Source organism: Pezoporus flaviventris, unplaced genomic scaffold (genome assembly GCF_033815535.1).
Source record: "Pezoporus flaviventris isolate CSIRO_AGI_PZ_B2104156 unplaced genomic scaffold, CSIRO_AGI_Pfla_v1 ptg000013l, whole genome shotgun sequence".
Taxonomy (NCBI): Eukaryota; Metazoa; Chordata; class Aves; order Psittaciformes; family Psittacidae; genus Pezoporus; species Pezoporus flaviventris.
This window is the reverse complement of record NW_026892561.1, coordinates 35,381,755-35,403,911: the sequence shown is the minus strand read 5'-3', so window position 1 is coordinate 35,403,911 and position 22,157 is coordinate 35,381,755. Positions and strand designations below refer to the sequence as shown.

General features: G+C 40.3%; 1 protein-coding gene across 1 annotated transcript in view; it reads left to right on the top strand.

The window, feature by feature from the left end:
• Positions 1 to 235: 235 nt before the first annotated feature.
• LOC133268905 (arylacetamide deacetylase-like) overlaps positions 236 to 22,157 on the top strand; it is a 47,464-nt gene continuing 25,542 nt past the window's right edge. The window contains exon 1 of the mRNA XM_061452715.1: positions 236 to 316. Coding sequence (XP_061308699.1) covers positions 314 to 316 — 3 coding nt within the window. The 5' untranslated portion in view covers positions 236 to 313. The remainder of the gene's footprint in view (positions 317 to 22,157) is intronic.

The window sequence follows — 22,157 nt, the reverse complement described above, 5'->3', positions numbered from 1 at the left end:
GGGGAGAAGATGGCTGTTCCACAGGTAAGAAAGCCTGAATGCTATACCATGCTGTGCTTGTTCACAGTATAGAAGATAAAATGTTTTTAGTTAATGCATGTTATTTTACTTGCTGAGCTTGCCATGGTGGGTTGCACACTATAAAAAAATTGACCTTACTGTGTAAGTTTAAGTTACATTAGGATGCTTTTCTGTTATAGCTGTACCAGCAAGTAGTTAGTAAATGCATGGAATCTGGGACTGAGTATGCTAAATGAATTAACATTGGCGTTGGTTTTGTGGAGAACCTGTATCAACAAACCGATTGATTAAGATGGTAGGGGAGACTGCTCATGTGGTGTGCCTCTTTGATACTTCTAACTTTTAAGTAATTGAATAATTTCTGTCTTGAATAGCATCTGAGAAGTCATTTGAGAAAAGACAGTGTGAAAGTGTGATATGAATTCGAAAAGTAAGAAGTGGAGAGTTTAAACTTGTCATTTTCTCCTTTTACTCCATTTGTATGTTCAGCCGAGTGCTTCAATCATTTTCAAGTATAAAATGCTGAATTAAAAATACCTTAAAAAATTTAATTCTCATAAGGTCATGAGATTTTAGCTAGATAAAGATCCTTGTGTGTCTCTTCTGCTACTTTTGTCATAAGAAAGTTGTCTTGTGGTTTCTTCAATGGTGTGCAGTGACTGTTGTGTAGCTGTTGTCTTTCTGAAGCTCTTGTGATGCCTGTCTCCTGTGACAAAATTAAATGAGAAATGACTGGCTTGCTTTGAACTCCACTTTGAATGCGCTGTAGTTCAATATTTAAACAGTGCTAAAGCTGTATTGTTTATTAGGTTTAACATGTTTATGTTGTGGTCTGGCTTAAAATGGATCACAACAGGGAAAAAATCTCTCTTCCAAATATGAGTTTACAAATATCTTGGGATCATGTATTTCTGAAGTCTGTGTTGTTTACTTATGTTCCTTGACAATGCAAGAGGTGGGAGATGCAGGAGTGAAGGCTACCAAACTTGTGCTAACACTGATGAGGTAATCTATATAATTCCCAATGAACTCAGTAAAGGTGATTGTTAAAAGTCTGTGTTTCTTGTGTTGTGCTAGTAATTTGCTGATTATAAGGAAAGGTGGGAATTTTTAGTTAATGATATGCTTAAAGATATCTCTAGAGCGTCTTGACCTTTATTTCAGTGGTGTGGCTCTGAGCTATGGCAAGTGCATAGATCCATGTTCCTTGGGACTAGAAGTTCACGATAACCTGGTTTTGTCAGTAAGTTCCCCTCCAATTCCATGAATCCAGAGTCCAATATGAACATATCCAAAGAAGCTTATGAGGCGTATTTGTATTAGCATTTGTTTACCCAGGGAATACATTTTTAGTGGCTGCCATTACTTTGCCTAAATCAGATGTGAAATGGGAATTTGCCCCATTGGTGGGCTGTTAGCTTCAGCTTCTCCTGTATGAGCTGACTCCACCAGTGCTGACCTCCATGGATGCTTATTGGAGTAAGGAGGAACTGAGGAGGAAGTGTTATCATTATGCCAGTTCTTCTGGAATATCTTGCTGATCCTGAGCTTAGTGAATGAGGTTAGGCACCCTTCAGCAGTGCTAGATGGAACAAAAGAGTTTTATATTGGCATATATGTAATGCAAGAATGGACTGGTTTCCTAAGTGACTCCTATTACGTTTCATTTGTTTTGGAAACGTTCTGTGTATTTCAGACTTAACTGTATGTTTCTGTTGGTTTGTGTCAAAACCATAAGTCAGTTCAAATGACCTTTCCATTACTGCATATAATATACTCTCCAAGGATGAATGTTGCAAGCTATTCCAAAACACAGTTTTCTATAAAACCCTTTTATAGACTATCAGACGGCTGTGCTGAAAGTCAAGGAATCTGATGTTCTCATATAGACCAAAGTACAAGAAACCTGTGTTTATTTACTCTGCGCCTTTGCTACTATCTCCTGTTTCCCTGTTGCTTCTGGCATAATCCTTTTGCGGGGAGAAGGCACACCTCTCCTTGTCTGCAGATCCTGCCCAGCTGCAGGGAGTGCGGCTGTGGGTGAAGCTTCTTGAGCTGGGTGGCATGTCCAGAGGCAGAAGGTGCTGTGGGGCCCAGTGGGACACCCGGTGCAGGCAGGGATCCTTTGATGAGGAGTCTGGCTCCAAAATCCAGGGATTTTGGATCCCTTGCATTCAGTCCAGCATAATCTGTTTTTATTTATTAGCTTTCTGTTGGGATGTGGAATGGAGCATTTGGAAGCAACTTGACAGGCACTAAAATAAATGTTCTTTTCTGTTTATTCCTTGACTTGCATCCAGAAATTAAATGATGATACATTAAGAATCTAAAACTCTCACTGTCTTAGTAAGTCTTTAATTGAATACAGTTCAAGAACAAAAGTATGACTTCCTCTCTTTTTTTTTTTTTTTGTTGCCCTGGGGAAAAATAATGACTTTCAAGAGGCTGGCTCTATTTAACACTGTGTAGGAATCAGAACAGTCTAAATATATATGACTTTACTTCTTTTTTTGTACTGGGGGGAAAAAATAAAGAAGTCTGCTATTCAACCAATAACTAAATCATATTTACTAATGTGACATAGACAAATTTTGAATTATCAATATGGCCTTTTTTTAAAGGCATTCCTTCATTCACAGTGCAGCCAAGCTCTGAGCTTACTTGGTAGATACTCAGTATTTTATTTTTCTATTTCATGTTTTGTCCATTACATGTTTCACAAAAGTAACCACTGCTAAGAAACCCCTTTGTCCTGGGAGCCTGGATTGCTGGTGGAATGAGGAAGGGCAGGATTCGGGTGTGATGGCAGGGTGTCTGGCTGGGGAGGGACAGATGGGCAGTGGGGAAGTGTCTGGGAGGGGAGCTTAAAGGAGAGAGTAAGGGGCTTCCTCCACCCTGTGTCCATCTTTCAGTGGTGTGTAGATGCTTCTTTTGACATAGAGAGGAAGGGACTGAGTTGTGTGCTTAAGAAGTTGATGGAGATTGAAGGAAGGACCTGGCAAAACCGTGCCTTCAAGAGCAGGAGGTGGAAGCAGAACAGTTACCAAGCAAAAAGTGCAGTAGCAGCAGAATACCGTTCTTGCTCAGTCTCTGGTTTTACTTTCCCAGAAACATTGAAATGGATATTCCTGGGCTTGGCTCCCTCTTGTTAGAGCCCAGGGCTGCTCAGTCCTGAGGTCTGGGATGTTCCAAGGGCCTGCCTGCCTCTCCTGCAGGGAAGTGGTCCTGGCAACCAAACCACTGCTTCCTCCGCTGCAGCACAGGACATGGCAGGCTGGAGGAGACTAGTGAGCTCTGCAGCTCACCTGGCTGCAGAGGGGATAGTGAACAGGTGGAAGCAGGACCACAGCATGTTCCCTGGGTTTCAGGACTGCCACTGGCAAACTTCTGCATTGTGCTTTTGTGATACAGGTTAACTCCTGACTATATGTCTGCACTGCAAACTGGAGGTGCTTGAGAGAGGTTTTTAAATGGCATTTTCAACAATCCAAATTTAAAAATCTACTCTTTTTCTATAGGTTTTGTTCCTCTGCTATGTGCAGTGGTGCATATTTCTCAGTCCTGAGAAACAGAGACTGTAAGATTAGTTAACATGTGGGTGAAGGAATAAGTTGTATGTGCAAGGGTCTGCTTTAACAGCCACTGACATGTCAAGAAGGTTTCCGGTGTGTGACAGTTCAGTGAAGTTCTTCAGATGCATGTGTGTTCCCACACATCCAGAGCTTTGTGAAGAGTCTGGCCAAAACACCACAGTTGCTGTCCCAGCATCTGCAGGCCACGGGAGGAATTAGTAAATGCCTGGTAACCCTTTGCTTTACACTGCTTTAGCTATAGGCACAACAGAAACTAACGTCTATGTAGGAACAGAAATACAAATTGCATTTCATCCTGTTGCAGTGGAAGTCAACTGTAAACTCTGTATGAGTAGAAATGCGCATATTTTACTTCCAGATGAATAGCACTTTGCTTTACTACTGTCAGGTTTTTTTCCCCTCCTTAGTAAACCTTTCATGAAGGATGAATGTAGATTTTAATTACTGATTCTTTTGGGTTTTTTTTTGCATTCTGTGGGTAAAATGATTTTTTTAAAGGAAAGAACTAACTGATGAAGGTTATGGACTTTTACAATTTTATAAGCTTATGAAATCTTACAATTTCTTTAAATTACTTTAGCACCTTATCTTAAATCTGATTGATAACTTGCATTTCTGAAGCAAGGTATACTTTACTTTGCTGTATGTTCCACTCAAGGTAGCTGAGTTGATGTTGATGCCAGCCCCTGAGAGATTTCATTTTACTTGAGTAGGAATTGTTACTTGCTGGTATTGTCAGGAGGATGTATTATGGGCTTCTTATTTCTGTCAGAGAACCCCTGCATGTCTGGAGCTTCCTGTCTGCTCCTGGAGATGAAGCAGTGCCCATTCAGTGATGACTCAGAGGCAGCTGACATGTCATGGGGCAGCATCCCTGGCACTGCTGCCTAGGAGTTGTCTACCACAGCCCGGACCACACTGTGGGCATGTGGCCCCCACGTTTGGCACCAGAGGCTTGGCAGCAAGTGCTACCGGTGAGCAGACCTGTGCTGCCCTCTCCTTCACTGACAGCTTGACTTGCCTCCCAGTGGGCTATTCTGCTGCACTGAGAGGCTTCTGAAAGAAACAGCTTGGCTCAAAAACCTTCGCCAGTGCGGTTCTGTATGGTGAAACTTGCAGGCTTTGCAACTGGTGTGATTGATTCTTGCGTGACAAGTTAGTAGTCAGTGGCCAGTCCTCATGCTCACGCTGTTGCATTCCCCATGGCAGTGTCTGTCTGTCGTTCCCCAAGCAAAGAAAGGGTATTGGAAATGGCCATTTCTGCTGGTCATAAGGAGGTAGCTGTAGGTAAAATATGTATCATTGCCATACAAATAACCATTTACTTAGATCAGGAAAATGGTAATAGCTCTGTTTCTGAATGACTGAAATAAATAACTGTAAAAAGTTAGACCAAGAAAGATTTTAACTCCTGTCTTGGGTAAAACTACAGCAGATTGTGAATAGAGGCTGAAAGTTTGCTATTAAAAGCTAGTAAATATGTTCTCTTTCCACAACAGCAAGCCTAATACTGTAATTTTTATATGAAGAAAATTGTTGAATCGAGCTGGTAGGAATGTGCATTTAATTCTTTCAGCAGTTCTTAAGAGCTCTGTTTGGAAACCAGGGCGATGTTTTATTTATTTCTGCAACAATATTCACCTCTAGTTTTCATACTCTCTATAATTTTCGTTGGTATGAAGAGGAAATGCCTTTTTTCTCAATGCCGTTTTGGGGCTGATTGTACTTGGATAACATTCAGGTACAGATTATTTCCAAAGCAAGCCTAGCTCTTTGTAACATGATATAATGTGGGCTTGTGTTGTAGTTATAAACTGGAAACCTGTTGCCATAAACTGGTCTTCATCAGGAGGCCCAGATGCTGCTGCTTTGTCATGCTGAGCTATTCCTCTGTCAGCCCAAAGCCAGTGCTTATTTCTGAAAGGAAACAGTCACCTCTGGCTGAAGTTTAAATGTTTTCCAGCATATTTATGAAGTCCAGGCTATGTTCAAAGCAGTTGAAAAAAACAAATATGTGAATACCAGATTTACTTCAAGTAAATACTATGTTTAGTCACGGAGGATCTTAATTTGTGAACATTTTGAACATTTTCCCCTTTGTTTCATAACAGAATAAAGGCACTAGTTACACATTTGAAAGAGCAAGTATGTAGTTTTAAAGCAGCTTCATTTTACTATTTCTTTTTTTCTCTGTCCTTTGGCTTGCATTTGCATCAGGGTAGCCAGTGTAGTGCTTGTGACAGCCTCTAAGAACAAAAGGTAAGCATTACTCACTTTTTGTTCTCCTTCAGACTGAGGCCCTGTCTCTTATAACAGTTTAGGAAGGTAAGTTACCCACTCAGCATTGAAAGCGGATGATAGATGGAATAACCCAAAACGATTCTTGGCCAAAAGTATTAGTTTTCCAGCATGGGAACTAAAGCAGTCTTCTGAAAGTGTTTTCAAGAAAAAGAAATTCCCTTTTCACTAAAAGGGAAGAATAAAAAAAAGAGGATAATTTGGCTTTTTTTCCAAAAGACTCATATAATTTCTGAATCTTTAAAAAACAAACCAAAACAAACAAAAAACCACATCAACAAACCAAACAAAAACAAAAAACCACAACAAACCCATCCTGGAAAAACATTTTCTGACATAGAGATTAGACTAGAGTTGCTCTCTGGAAGTACTTAGCTGTAAATTCACATGCTCTTGGCTTCTAGCTTGTTTTATCTACTATGCATGTAGCAGAGAGCCTTTGGCTTTGTTCTTGTTTTACTTCCAAGGTAAAGTCCAAAGTTGTTGATGAGGGAGTCACAGACAACGCAGAGACGATCAGTGTGATCAAGCGATTGCCAAATTTATTACAAAGCCTTAACTGCTTATATACTATTTCTTACATGCAGTTAACAGTGATTTGGCATATTATGATTGGATACATGTCTTGAAGACCCTTAGTGACTAACATACAATTGGTTAAGCACAGGTGTGAGAACTCGACCTCGAAAGCTTGGCAACAGTCCACAGTTCTCATTAACACAGTGAATTCCAGCTTCTTCTTATCTTGGTTGCTTAAGCTTCTTCGGGCCTCTCATGGCCTTGCTGTATCTTTCAGGATTATTCAGAGTTTATGTACTAATTATGCATTCTCCCATGAGAGCACTGTCTCCACACAAAGTGACTCACTAGAAGGATGTTAGACAGTTGTGAGAGCAAAATCATGCATGTTGGGCAAATCTGGAGACTTCTGTGCACTGATGATCCTGTGATGGCATGAATCATAAATAAAAATGTTTTATTCTTATTTGGTTCTCATGTCAATCTCAGAGTATCAAGCATCTGTAAGTTGGGGTTTCACTGGGAGCTGCAGTGTTGGGTCCCAGGGCAGGAGGAGTATGCCATGAGCTTTCTGCAGTGTGCTGCTGCTCAAGCAGCAAGGATGTTGGGGACAAGGTGGTAAAGCTGCTGTGGAGTACAGCCCTTGTGGGAGTCCGTCCCACAGTCTCAAACCCCCCTGAGAAAGCTGCTGACCTTGGAGTGCCAGCCCCAGTCCCTTCTGCCAAAACCTTCAGCTGATTTTCTATGGCTGCGCTTGATTGTGATGGCTGATTGTGTGGCTTGATTGTGGTGGCCAACCAGTGTCCTACCAGGAAAACCACTGTGCTTCTGGTGCTGCTTCTTAAGCAATGGAAGGATGCCTCTTGAAAATGAATGGAGCAATGTCTAGAGCAGCCCGGGAGGACCCCTTGTTCTGCAGTCTTAGACTGAGAACAATGGGAATTGTTTGGTTTGGGTTTGTTTGTTTGTTTGTTTGTTTGTTTTGGGGGGAAAGGTCTGAGTCCAGAAGGGTGGCAGCAGCAGTTTTGCTTTTTAAATAACTAAAGAGACTGTTCAGAAAGCTTGAAAATAGTTAAATGTATGCAGATGCTAACTGGGAGAGGATGTTAAATGGTTGCGGCACAGGAGCAGCAAAGTCTTGCAGGCTTTGCTGCTGCATGTATGTGCACATGAACACTTGTTTTGATGCTCTTGAAGTTTGTGGGATTATCCTGAAGGATTATCTCACCTGGTGGTAATAAAATTACATTGAATTATAGAGGTTCTTGTTGCTGAACTGAGGAGTGGCACTTAAACCATTTTGTTCACAAGCAGAATTTTGGTAATTACCTTCCAGATGTGGAAACCCAAAGTTAATAATCCCTTATGAAGGGACTAAGACTTTTACAGCCTGTTTCACAGCCCTTCAGGAGCTTGATAGAAGAATGACACCAGTATGTTCACAAAACACTGCTGAGGGTACACACTGGTATAAATTCACCTGTGTTTCCTTGTAGCTGCTCTGCCTGGATCTGTCTGGTCTGGCCACTTGCAGGCAAGCATGTCTTGCAAGTTGGAGAGGAGGCAGCCATGTGCCTGAGGGAGTAACACAACCTGCCCTTCATCCACGGCACTGTTTGGTTACCTGCTGCCAGGGAGACCGAGCTTGCTTTTTCCGTACCAATGTTTTGATAAAACCTAAAATGGAGATTGGTTTGATATCTTGATTTCTGGATACGTCTCTTGGCCAATTTTTTGGCAGGAAGACTCTATTGCCAACATGTTGTCATGGCACAAGTTTTTACCAAAACCTTTCTTTAGAATATGTTGATTTTGTGACAAAATGTTCTTACAATTGTATAAGCTTTTCATGGCTTCTTCACTGAAACATGGTTAAAAATTTGTTTGGCTTAAAACAGCACTTGGAATTGAATGCAATTGTTTGCTCAACCCAAACCAAAACTTTTTTCTCTCGCTTATCAAAAATTGCAGAGAACTGCAATAAATCCATGTTTGGCTAGTCTTTGTGCCAAGCTCTGAGAAGCTCAGGTTGTCTCCAAGGGAGGCAAGAGGGAATACAGGCATTCCTATGCAGGTTGCTCTGACCTAAGAGATGGACTCTGTTTGTTCTCACCCATCTCTGTTATAAAAAGAATAAGAAACATCTGGCAGAGAGGCCAGACAGATCAAATCCTTTAAAGGGAGATGCTTTGGACAGTAGTATAAAAAATGATGGATCTTACATTTTCTTTGTTTTATTACACTTTTCCTTTGCTGAGCCTCTGCTCTACCTGGTGTTCGTATGGATGGTCTCTTGCTGGCTTTTCCTTTTCCCCTCATGGTTTTGGTTCAATTCTTCTAAAACAAAGCAAGTGTGGCATGCTGCATCCTCTGCTCTTTCTGAAGATTTTTCCCCTGTGAATACGTATAAAAAGTACCTGGCTGGTTGTGTGAGCTGGATTTAATTTCTAGGTCATAATAAAATTAAGGATGAGGGACAAAATTCCGATCCAATGATGACATAGATGAACTCCCTCTGGTTTCCAAGGATTTGGAAATTGGCTGTAGAGGACTTAATTTTGCAAACCCAAGTGCTTCTGACAAACACATTTGGTTCACTCTCTGCCAGCACTCTATTTATTTTCCAGTTCGTATGTTTATGCAAGTGCTTTCTGTCTTGTGAGATTGAAAGTGTCTGGATGCATTTGAGAGTATAAATGAAATTAAATACATCTAATAAATGCCATCAGCTCCTGTCAGCTGCGGAGTCTTACAAAGATCTCATATCCTTATCTTGGCCAGCTCTGCTGCTCTGTTTCCCTGACTGTGGAAGATGCATGCTTATTGTACAAGCTCCCCACAGCTGCCTTCTTCATAGCACAGCTTTCCATAACTGTCACAGCCCTGTGCAAGCGCTTACCACCCCTTAACATGGTGTTTGGGGTGCCATGGTTGCAACTGAAATGGCATCTAGTTTTTACTTTATGGCACTTAATTTATGGTAGGTAGAAATGCTCAGAGATGAAATCCTGTGTTGTTTCATATAGGTAAATGATTTTTTGAAGCAAGGCATGAAGTACTCTACTATTAGTGGCATGTATCTGTAATAAGCTGAGTAAAACGTATTTGGAGTCAGTATCTGCCCTGAAGGTCTTGCAGTGCAAGTACGGAACTAGTGTTATTTATCATGATACTGTGATAAGGCGTGTGTGCAACAATTTTTACAATTTTATCCCATGTATTAAAAAGACAGTAAAATGTATCCTTATGGTTCTAAATGGAACAGTAACTTCAGGAAAACGTACTTCTAGCCGCTGAGTATAGGAGTTATACAAGGTGGAGCAACGTCTACAAGACATTTTAGCTTATTAGGTCCTGAGAAGCCTGTTGTGTTGATTCTAGGGAAGTTTTGTCTCTCAGTGTCTGTCACTCACTGCTAGATACAAGTTTTGTGCTTGCAAAAATCATAGCATTGATTTTGCACGTTATATCGCAAAACTAATTATCAGTGTAGTGGTCCTAAGAATTGAACAAAGGAAAATGTGAGCAAAACAATGACTCCTTCAAGTGTTTGCTTCAGAAACTTGAAGACTTTATTAGAAGACTAATAAAAAAGATAAAGACATCAATGAAAAAAGCATATAAAGTGACTTCATTATTATTCTAATAAATCACCATAGGCAGGAGGCAGCTCCGTGACAGGGAGCCTGAAGCGGTGTGACTTAATGGCTCAGCTAAACGAGTACACATGGACTAAGACTCCAGGTCTGTGGCTGAAAACATCAAAGCAAGCTAGGTTGTGGGGAAGGAACTCTGCAGGCGAGGTTCCCTGTAGACCTCCTACCAGATGAGTAATGCAGTCGTAAATTACAGACTGACAGGTTGTCATGCAAGCCTTGCAGGGAGAGTCTGAGTGAGACATTTCTACTGATGCATAAATGGAACTTTTAAACAACTTTAAGGTCGCTGATATTTAAAATCATATCACTTATTAGCAGTAAAATTACAAAAGGGTGAAATAAGTTTTAATAGAGTGTAGAAATGTAACATTTAATAAGGATTTGTCTTCAGGTGACACTTGAGTTTTCATTGAGAATGGCACTTGTTTTTCTGCTTAAAAATCCCTGCTCTACAGGGTGGATCCAACCATGCTGTGCAAACGTTATTGGCTTTGCTCCAGTTAATCTCAGCTTTTCTACAGTTTGATTTCTTTGTTTTCTACGCAATGCATGAAGGTGGATGACACATATAGCCAGCTTGGCAGGACTGCTGCATTCATGATGCTTTACTCAAAAGCTTAGTTCATTGTGAAGATTCAGACTCTATCTTTCAAAATCTTGTTGTCTTACACTTTGTATTGCTCAAGTAGGAAAGCACATGTTTGATATGCAGAGCTAATGAGTTAGAGAGCATTTGGTAAAGAATTGTTTGAATGTGCAAATGTCTGATTCCTTGCGCAGCTACCAGAATGATACCCTAAATTGGACATGCAAGTGCAAAGTTTTTTTGCACCAAAAGTTTCACAAATCCATTCCTTCGAATAATGTGTGTTCTGTATCTGATGCCTGCACAGATGGAACATTTTAGTTTCATTTCCTTTCTGGACTGGCTTGACAAGTGAATGTGGAAATTTCCAGTCTTTCTGGATGCGCACACTGTTCTTCATTATTTTTCTATCTACCATTATTACAAGCCGTATTTCTGTGTTAAAACTCAAATACTGCACAGAAGCAACAGCAGGAAATTTAGAAATGCTGAACCTAACACACTTTCAAACTTGTTAAGCCATTGCACCAAGAAGTTGAAGACTCGTCTCATTTGGATCTCTTCCTCTCTTCTTTTCTAGGCATCTAACACTATGCTGGTTTTTCTGCTGTTTCCTGTTTGGTTTTTTTTCACTGTAGTTTCTGTGGTCACTGCCACATGTGCAGCAGTCAGCACTTGAATTTCATGTGCAAGATCCATTGCCTAAATTGCATCAGCTTGTGATACAATTTTTAAACTTTAACTGATTGTAAACAGAGCTCAAAATATCTTCTTTATATACATGTATGTATATAGATCTTAGTAATTCAGTAAAGACAAACAATACTCTGAGGAATTAGTGTGCATCAGAATTACTGCAGCTACTACGAATCGGTGTCTTTCACTATTCAACTGCTCTAATTAAACTTCAGATGGCAGCTGAGGCATGTTGTTGGATAAGAAATAGAGAAAGGATATCTAAGAAAAACATAATCGTTTTCTTTGTGGAATACATCAAGATTTCACTTCCTTGCCAGTTCTGTGGTAATTGGGATTTTTGTTTGTGTATAAACCATAATCTTCAATGGTTTAAAATTTTCAGTGTATTAGTGAATGTTTATTGTGTGCACAAGGATCAGTCTACCTCTTGTGCTTTCAAAATGATTGATTGGTGGTGTCTTGTATAAAACAACTCCTTATATAAATACAGGGAAAAGTACATTTAAAATGCTTTCAGAAACTGAAGGGGCTTTCAACAAACTGTGAAAACTACATGTCAGCTTGAGGAAAGGGGTGCTTTGTGCCAAGTTGAATGACAGGAGAGCTGAGTGAAGGGAGTAAATAGCGTTCTCCCCTTTCTTTCTGAGCTCATACAGTTTGTATCAGTATGTCTCTTTTGCTTGGTGCTTTAATGAATTTGACCATTTGGATAAATACTGATTATTTGCTCCTTTCTGTGTGCCCCCAGTCAGCATGACAGTACAGGACAATCCAAGTACAGTTTATGGTATCTACATTAAATTTCCTTGGAATTGAAAATTATAGTATGTAGCCATAACCTGGAAATAAAGCTTTTCCACAATTTCTTACTTTCCCACATGATTTATAGTTGGTATTTCCATGTTAAGACAAGATAAAGTTAAGCAAGATCATGTACTTAAGGATGTGTCTGCATAAGTCACAACCTGCTGTACTTGGGCTTGTGTGCGTCTAGATGCTGATGCCATCCTGCTGACCTGTGGGGCAAACTCAGACCTGCCTGTCTTGGTGTGATGGGACATGAAAGAATGCGGCTTTGGGCAGCGACACTCCAGGATAGGTACAAATTGGGAAACTTGTAAGTGTGGCTGCAAGAAAATGCTATCAGTTATGGAGCAGAACCAAGGACTATGGTAGGAATCTTTTTAGATCAAGTTGGTAGACTATGTAGTGACTCTTACTGAGAAGCTAATACTTGTGCTCTGCTGCTTTCTACCTGGTGAGAGTATTAAAAACTTGTTTTGTGTTGATGTCAGTGGTAATACATTGCTATCTTGTATCCTGTACCAGTTTCCTGAAGATAAATTTGTAGTAAAATACAGCTGTAACATTCCTTGCCTGCGCTGAAATGACTGTTGCTTCAAGGGGAAGCTAAAGGTGGGCTCACGTGCTGCTGTGTGTGCCAAGTGCTGGCAGCAGTGACTGTGTCAGATTGGCAGTGGACTTGAACACTGGTGGTAGGGAGAAATTGTGGTTTCCTATGTATGAGTATCTCAAGGCTTGGACTGCTTCGTTCAAAACAATGTGAATGATGTTTTCTTTGCTATTCATTAGTAAGATTCCTCCCAACATTCTCATTTAAGTGTATTTAATTATTGTCTAAGAAACAACTGCTGAATTGCCACAAAAATGCATGCAACTGTTAAAACCAGCGTGTGAGGCTGTTGATGATGGGATCCCATTTTATGCCACTGGGAAGTGAGAGACAGCTACTCTGGTTTATTTTGGTATATTAGCAATGCTTTTTATGGATACTTGATTATTGCTAGTCTCCAAACTGTGTTTCATTCTAACTACAGCTGATACTGCAAAGCAAAATACTATCTCTAGCAATGCTTGGGCAACAAGACTCAAGTGAAGGAAGGACTTCCACCCTGACGCCCACTTCTCACACATCCCTGTAGCTCATTCTTGTGGGCGTTGCAGTAAAGGAGCATATAATATGCATAAATTGAAAACACCACTTTGTGCTTTATGAAGGTAGTGGTCTCACTGGTAGCTTCAAACTTGTCAAACTGAGGTTGTACAGAAATATAAAAATGGTATAATGTTGTAAATGTTAATGAAGATCTTCTGTGCTTATTTGTAGGAAAGCTAATAATTATTTTCCTGTTAAATCTTGAAGCACTCTGTGTCATTCTTACCTTAATTATTTGGCATATATGAATCAGAAGTGCCGCAGTTTCAGCTGAAACCATGGCTACACAGCCTGTTCACTAGTCCATTACTGCACTTCTAGTTACTTCAGTACAGTTTTCTCAGGTAGCTGCTCAGCTGGCTGAAAGATTCCTGTATTATCAATTTTCAAGACACTTAAAGACTCTTGCTAGCCTTACTGCTTTAGTTGACAAGAAAAAAAGTGCTTTTCTTGCTTTCTACTGTCCTCTTTTGTGTTCTCTTCTGTGGATTTTTGGAAATTGGCTGTAGGAAATGCAAGCTGTTATATGAGTGTAATACTCTTTACTTAAGGGAGTAATTAATCTAGAATTACAATGTACCAAGCAAATGTTCTCAGATAGTGGATAACTTTATTATAGCTAGGGATAATGTAACAGGACTCTTACCTGTCTTGGCTTGAATAGTGATGTCTGGGTGAGCTCTCTGTGAGGAGACATTAAACATTTGTATGAAACCTGACAGCTCTCACATTCCTTCACTTAAGTGTACAGTCCTGCAGTAAGTGGAAGCTGTGTGCACAGCTCCTGTTTCTGGTGAACATTGCTATTACTGCTGTGGTTGTATTTAATAAAATTTTCTACCATGAAATATCCTGTGATCTGTCTTGGATAACTGTCAGCTGTATTTCTTATCGTGCTTCTTGCTGACTGTGTCTAGGCTCAAGGAAATGTTTGCCTATTTGGCTGATAGGCAATTGATAATGTCTTTTTTCATTCTGAGCTTCTTTTGCTCAAGGTACATTTCTCAAGCATTGCTAGCAGCAATGCAGCACCTGGACTTTTGAGTCATAGCACTGCTGACATACCTTTTCATTTAATGTAAGCTTAAATGTGACAAATCTCTAATATATGCTTGAAAAGCCGTTTCTCTCTGATTTGCATGGTGGTATTTACACAAAGTGTGAGAGAAGAGGGTAGAGAAGACTGGGTTAAGGAATGGGTTGGAGGACTTGCATTGGTTTCCCAGACCTTCTCAGCATCTGTGCTCTGGTCTCTGTCTGCATCTCTCCAGGCTTCATTTGTTTCCCCATAGCTAGCACAAACCATTTTAGGGTCCAAAAACTTTTTCAAATGTTTTTAATGGCTGTTGAAAAGGCTTTGCCCAAAAGTTGTTAATAAATGTGTGGAATGATGAGCAACAGGCCAAGAAACAGAAGTCATCACTTGTAAGTGCTAACACTATTGAAAGGGATTTATTATTATTATTACTATTATCATTTCCTATTTCTACTTTTCATTCTCCTGCCAAGTCTGAGGTGAAGTGTGAGTATAGACAGATATGACGACATTATCTTGCTGTGCTGTCAGTAGACTTTATTCAACAGCTCAATGGCTATTTTGTTTTCTTCACAGCATGTCTGCCTTCGTTCATAGAGAGAGTTGTATTTCTTTTGATATTTAAGCACATCTACCATTTCCGAGGTAATTACCCTGAATGACATTATGGGATTAATTCTTGAAGACAGTGAGAAACATGAGCTTTCATGGGAATTGTGTCACTAAACTGGAGTTCAAAGTTTCTGGCACTTTGGCTCAATTTGGCAGGTGGGAATTTTTTTCCTCCTTCAGAAGATGGTGCGCCTCTTCTTGCAATACATTGGTGTAAGGCTGTGTGCAGCAGCACAAAATTTGGTGACCTGGGAGGTTCCTTTCCTTTGTTTGTCTGGGTTTATCTCCTGTCTGTACTTCTGCTTGCTTCTGTGGGGTTTTGTTTGGTTTGGAGATGTGTGGGCTTGCGTGTGTATATATATGTATATATATGTGTATATATATATATATATATTTTTTTTTTTTTTAAACCAGGGGGAGGGGTAGAAGTAATCCTTTAGAGTTGAAAGTGTCAGGGAGGTCTGTTAAATTTAAAAGAAGTTTTAGAGTATGGTTTATATAGTATCTATCTGGCCTTCTGGCTTTCAGCATCAAATGGGTTCGGTTTTGGTTTGGTTTTTGGATTTGAAGGGTTTATTTCTTTTTTTTTTTTTTGGTTGTTCTTTTTTTGTTGTTTTTTTTCTTAATTTTATTTTATTTATTTTTTATATATACATCAGTCTTTCAGATGTGAACTATAGCAGTAACACAGGAAAATGTTTGCTTTGGCTCTAAATATGTCTGGCATTTTCTCTAAATGTTAATAATCAAAGGGTGGATGGAAATGCTGGCATTTTGTCAGGTCTCTTTCTGGCTTAGTGCTCTTAGTATAGAGCCCTTGAAAGAACTTCAAAGAATCTGTAATGGATACAAATTTGTAAGGGCTAAAAAGCAAGACCAAAGATCAGCAGCAACTGCTGTTCTCAAAGGGGACAACCCTGGGAGAGAAGCTCCAGCTGTGAACTGAAAGCAGCTCAGGCAGAATTGCTGAAGGCAGCAGGTTGGGGAACTTTGAGGGAGGAATCTACCAGAAATTGGTCTGTCTAAACCTCAGAGGCCAGGAACAAGTGTTACAGCAAGTAGAGCCCAGTAACACAGAATTACAACAAATACTTAGTCACTGACAGACAAGCCAGGGAACAGTTTAACGTGGAGTGCAAATAGTAAAGTATTTTATCAATGGTCCTTTAATACACATCCCAATAGCTAAAAATGGGGACTAAAACTTGGAAAATTATTTCCTTGCAATAGGATCATATGAACATCTTTATGTATTTTAAACCCTTAGATACGAACTCGCATAGGCATGACAGAGTCTGTGGTTTTTTATTAGGCTTTCTGAGATGCTTTTCATGCCCCAGGTATATGTGAGATGTTGTGGCTCTGGTTATGGGATGAACCTTTCAGAAAAACAAATAGAAAGCAAGAATAAGAATAAGACAGATCCTCCTCCTGAGTCACAGGCTGCACTTGGAAATCTGATGCAACTGAAATACTCAGTTGCTTAGTTGAAGCCAACAAGCAAATCAGAATATCCTGATGTAAGCCTTTCTGTTTGGTGAAGTCAGCTGGCTGACCGAAGGAGTTCTGTAAGCCTGTCAGCGTCCTGGTGGTTGTTAGGTGTTTTGTTAATCCCTTAATATGGCAGTTTAACCTTAACTGTGTAGATGTTTGCTGGTGATGGTGCTCTTCCTGCTAATGGCTCTGATTTAGGTCACACTTTACAGTCCTCCAATGCACTTTGTTTAACGTGGATTTTTTAAATCCATCGTATACCCTATTTTCTTGCTCTTGCCTCTCGATTGCTACTGGAAGTCTACGGTTTTGCTTTGCTTTCCAGAAAAAAAGTCTTGTAGATAAAGCTGGCTGGTGTGGGAATGCCAGTGAGTGTCAGGTGTGTCTTCCACATAGGAATCTCTTGGGGGTTTGTCCATGTTGCACTGCCCTCTCCTCGCTGCTGTGGAGGAGAGCCCAGAATTATCACACGAAGGTTTTCCTGTGGAGGGAGCCAGTGGAAGTGAGCTAGGAGAGAGCCTCTTCTACTTGCACAAACAGGTTACGTTTAAATTGCTTGTAGGTGCCTGGCACAAAGCGGAGTCATTAGGAGGCTGCATTTCATTTCCAGATGTAGTTTTTAAAATAACTTTTATTTCAAGACAAGCCAGAGTCTGAATGACATGTCTAATGCATTAGTTCATTCCCAGACATAGAAGTTTTGGCTTTGATGGTTGACTGGGATCTAGTTCTCCTTTCTGATGACTTCTGAAAATCTAACAAAAGAACGGGCTGATCTTGCTGAAACATTGTCACTCAGACTCCCCACTGGGCACATACCTGGGAAGGACTCTCGGGGGGCTCGGTGGAGGATGGCAATGCCTGGGAAAACACTGTGTCCCATCCATTCCTGTGTACATCTTCTGACTAACAGCTTCTGGTCTCTGCCCTGTGGGAGATGATGTTCCTCTCTCCCAGCAAAACCCACAAAATATGATGGGGAAGAGCCCCTGGGGTCAGTCCCCAGCCGGGTGACTTCCCTCCCCCAGGTACAGGGATACCACTGCAGGTGAGAGATTGGAGCCCAGTTGTGCCATGGGGCTGCTCTAATTAGTGGCCAGTTTGCTTCTGGATGCAGTTACCAACAAAGTTGTCTGCTGGTCTCTCCACTGTAACTTAGGTTTTGTGATTGCCTCTAGAATAAACTTCCTTAGGGAGCTAAAGCCAGAATTAGTTTCGAGACAGAAAGAATTCAGTCAATGGAAAAGCAGTAAAAGTTTCTGGTTGTGGCAGGATTACAGTGGGGATGACAGTAAAAGTGCCTGGTTACAGCAGGATTGCAGGAGGGATGATGTTTCTGGAGAACTCAGAGTTTCCACTTAAATAAACTGGGATCATCTTATATTTGCCTCTTTGTGGCTTGAAGCAAGAAGACTTCTGAAGTTGATTTTTTTTTTTCCTTGTTTTATAGAAGCTAAATCTTTTGTAATGCACTTTAGAATTTTAAAAATACCATTTTTCTTGTAAAAATGCATTATATTAGGGTTAACAAAACCAGAAAGAATCTTATTTCAAAATTACTTGTCACTCAGAATTGCTCTATATTTAGATTCAGTCCCACTGGACTTAAAACCTGGCATCTGTGTATTGCTTACTAAGGGCGAAAAGCCCTTTGGCTGTGTGTGAACTGTTGCAGGTATGCGGTTCACCTTGGGGATACTTTCTGCTGACTGATGAAAGCTGGATGAAATCCCAGACTAACATACTTACTGCAGGCTTCCAAGGATCATTTTTAACCAGGACCTGGCAACTGCCCACCTTCCCTGTGCACGCTGCCTGTGTGGCCTCTCCCCAGCAGCCTCCGGAAGGTGACACTGTGCATGTGCAGCTCCTGTTGCCTGCCACATCCCTGGGAGTGTGTGGGATGCAGTGGTGACAATTGCATGTGATGTCTCAGTTAAAAATGTTATAAGAAGCTTTTGGAAGGATGTCAGCCTGTGATGAGCCGAGACAAGAAAAGCTGGTTGCTAATCACAGGGGTTATTTAGAAAGTTATGGTTCTTTAATCTTTGATACAAATCACATTCTGGGGCTTTATCTGTGAAGTTTTTGGTCGGTCCTTTTTGGCAAGTCCTTGGCCAGATCCTAGCAGTATTTTCAGTCTTGTTAGTGTTCAGAGTAATTTACTTGGTTGTGTTAGTTATTGGCAATGGCTGTGGATTCCCTTGCAGCTTGTTTTATGGTTTTACTGTGGAATGCGCTTTCCAAATGCTTTTGTAACTGATTGGGGCACAAAGCAGTCTGAGCTATGAGGGTGAAAGCTGCTGGGAAGTCAGCAGGCACTGATGTTCTGGTTTGCCTTTTTTAGTTGATCTCTGTAAAGAAGCAGTTCGTTTCACATTCCTGTCTTCATTATCCCATAGGCAAAATGTAGTCTTGAAACCTGTTTAACATCTAGAGAAGCGGTTTGAGAGTTATTTGCTTAACTTGCACTATTAGAGTCGGGAATTATTTTAAAGGTTTTGGTGAATTATAGTTGTAGATAGCTTTTACTTCAAAACGTCCAGAGAGAGCAATGGGGCCTGGCTCTGTTGTAATGGAGAAACCTGAGCCCCAGAACGCATGAGCCTTCTGGATCCCATTGTGCTACTGCAAATACATTGAAGTCATTTCAGCTTCAGTTTGAGAATCTTGAGTCATTTGCTGGAGACTGAGTAGGAATTCTGCAGCACTGCTGCAACCAGCTGGACACGGTGTTTTAAAAGAGAATAAATGTCTCTGTAATGATCCTTCAGTTAATAAACACACTTGGTTATTGTGAATCCATATTCTTAATGCTTATTAAAATGATTTTACATTGCAACTAACTTACTGAGAATGAATAACATATTTCCCACTGAAAATAGGCCTTTTTACTGGCAAGCAGGTAGATGGTGAAAGTAGTATAGAGAGGTAGTCCTGGTTATCCCTTGGAAAAAGCAGTTTGGCTACAGAAAGGGATTAATGCATACTGTGACTCTCGTGAAATTCTTTATGTTCAGCCAGCAGTGCAATAGGAATAAAGACAAAGTAAGAACAAAAATCCCATGTCCTGCTTATAAGGACTTACAGAAAGAATAAAGAATAAATTAATAAATTTTACTTTTTTTTTTTAAACTTCACAGAAGACTTCTTTCTAAGTATGGTGGTTTTGTAACAAAAATTCTTGTCACTACATTCAGTTTCAATCTTTGCAGCTCTGAAAGTCATAAAATGTGAAGGAAGTATCTAAGAAAGGCTCGTGTTTAGTCTGTGGGAAGTTGTTGTAGGTCACAAGCTCCCATTCAAATAACAATGATGACCAAACAACCACTATTTGAAAACTCATGATTTTCATGCTTTCACAAGTGACCCTGGACTTGTCAATGCTGCATTTCGGGGCAAACTGTAGCTCACAAATCCCAAAAGCTCTCCATGGTGGTTATTAGGCTGTTAGAAAGTAAGGCAGGTTACAAAGATAGCAATTACTGTACCATTGCTTTACATTTGTATTTGTAGGTGCAGTTTGATGCTGTTTGGTTAACACTTGAGCTGAATTTTACATGTGAAATGTACTGCAATACAAACTGTTCTGTCCTTTTGTCATGTTGCATATGGATGCTAAAATGAATGTTCAAAGGCACAAAGGTAGGGTTTACCAGTGTGATTTTGGCTCAGTAATGGTCATCTTGGAGATGTGTAAGAAATCTAATTTCTGTTAAAGAAATTAAAAATGCATTGCAGGACAGGACAATCAATGTATTTTTTTCTTTTCTGTAAAAGAAAGAACAAGGGAGATTTTGAGGTTTGCCAAACCCAGCTGGCACCGCAGGGAGTTTAACAAAAGGCACTTTTAAAAAACAAAACTAAACAAAAATCCAAAAAATAAAAATACACCCCACAACACACACAACCCCACAAAACAAACCAAAAACCCAAACCCATGAAAACACAAAAAAGGCTTGAAAGCAGGAGCTGCTGTTTAAGGAATGCAGGAGGAAAGGTTACTGGTTCTGCCATAGGACATGTGGTGCACTCTGGACATAGGGGCTGTGGTACCCACAGGCATGGTGAGTACCAGGTCCTCTGTATCTGAACAGAGAAATGGGCTCAAGAGGGGCCTCTGGTGTGATCTGCAGTATTTTATATGCATCTTGGCTGGCTGTGTGAGTGCCTGTGGCTGGTAATGCTGCCAGGCTGCAGTGACCTTCTGGGCATGGCGCTTCTAGTGATGCGGAGACTGCGGAGTGAAGCTGGGAGGAGTGTAGGCAAGAGATGGATGCCAGGTGCTGTGTGCTTATCAGCTCACTCTGACCAAGGGTGGGAGGGAGATCTTTGACATATTAAACTATAGGTGTGTTTATAGCATTAGATTCATTCTTTCTTTGTTATTTTTATGTCAGTTACCACTTTATATTTCTTTCTTAGGCCCAAGTTAGCAAAAGATAAAAATGAAGCAATAATGTGAATGTCAACAGTATATTGACATGATTATGCTTACACAAGAGGAGTTTCCCCTAATAGTGTGTTTACTGAGGTTGCATATTTCTGCTTTTTTTTTAAATGGCATCAACCAAGTGCTTCCTGCAGTATTATTTTCTTCCAGTTTTCATACAGCTTTGATTGAAAGATGGAGCTACTCTAAGTGGACCTTACTTAAATCTTCACTCTTTTGGACCTTACAGCTGGTGAGATCATTCCTGCAGGGATTTCTACCACTGTAGATTGTCATTCCGATTGTGAACAATCGGAAGTAACCCACGATCCCAAATGCTTTGCAGGGTATTTTGAGAAAATACACTGCTGTTTTCTAGTATGGCTATTGACATTCAGCTCTGCTGTGTTTGAAGTGTTTTTCAGAACCATTCAGCTTCCCTAACGCACTAGTGTTTACTGCACGTCTCATTGTGGTGAGTGAACTGTTTTGTTCTGAATAATTGGCCAATGTTTTGTGATGATTTCAGTTTATTCAAACCTCTGGAATTCTCAATTTCAGTTTATTAAAATCTCTGTGGCCTGGACTTTCCTGAGATTTCCACTGCTCCCCAGCTCCAGCCTGGCTGCAGTTGCTGGGAGAACATTGATTCAGTATGTCTGGATCTGGCTGACAGCAGGCAGCATGCAGACATGTGAAAATGATGGAGGGGAGAAGAAAATATGCATCCAAATGAAAGTACTTTGGGTTCTTGTTTCAAATGGGTTTTGTTTCATTTTACTTGAATGCATGATTTTGTAATGAATTGAGAGAATAATCAAAACTAGAATGTTAGTGTTAGATCGGCTTAAAAATGCATTTATTGTGAAAATAGCATTTCACAATAATAATCCTTATGGAAACTTGCAGATGAAATCTTTACATTTGCCAGTTCTGTGAATGTGTTGTGTATGTGATATCTGGGACATGCAGCGACTGCTCAGTCTCTCATGATTTTGAATTTTATTCTAACTGAAAGTTAGCAGCAAACTGCTGTTAAAGTCTCCATAATGCAGTTGCTGCTAAAACCAGTTTCTACAGCAAGGAAATTACCCAGGACCTTTCAGAGCTCTTCCATGAGTTAATGATGATAATACCATTTTCAAATACTACCCGTAAGCTGAACCTTCTGTTGACGCAAGTTGAATGTCACCACCATTTCTTCAGAGTATTATGATGTTCCAAAGATCAGTAAGGTCATTTTACAACATG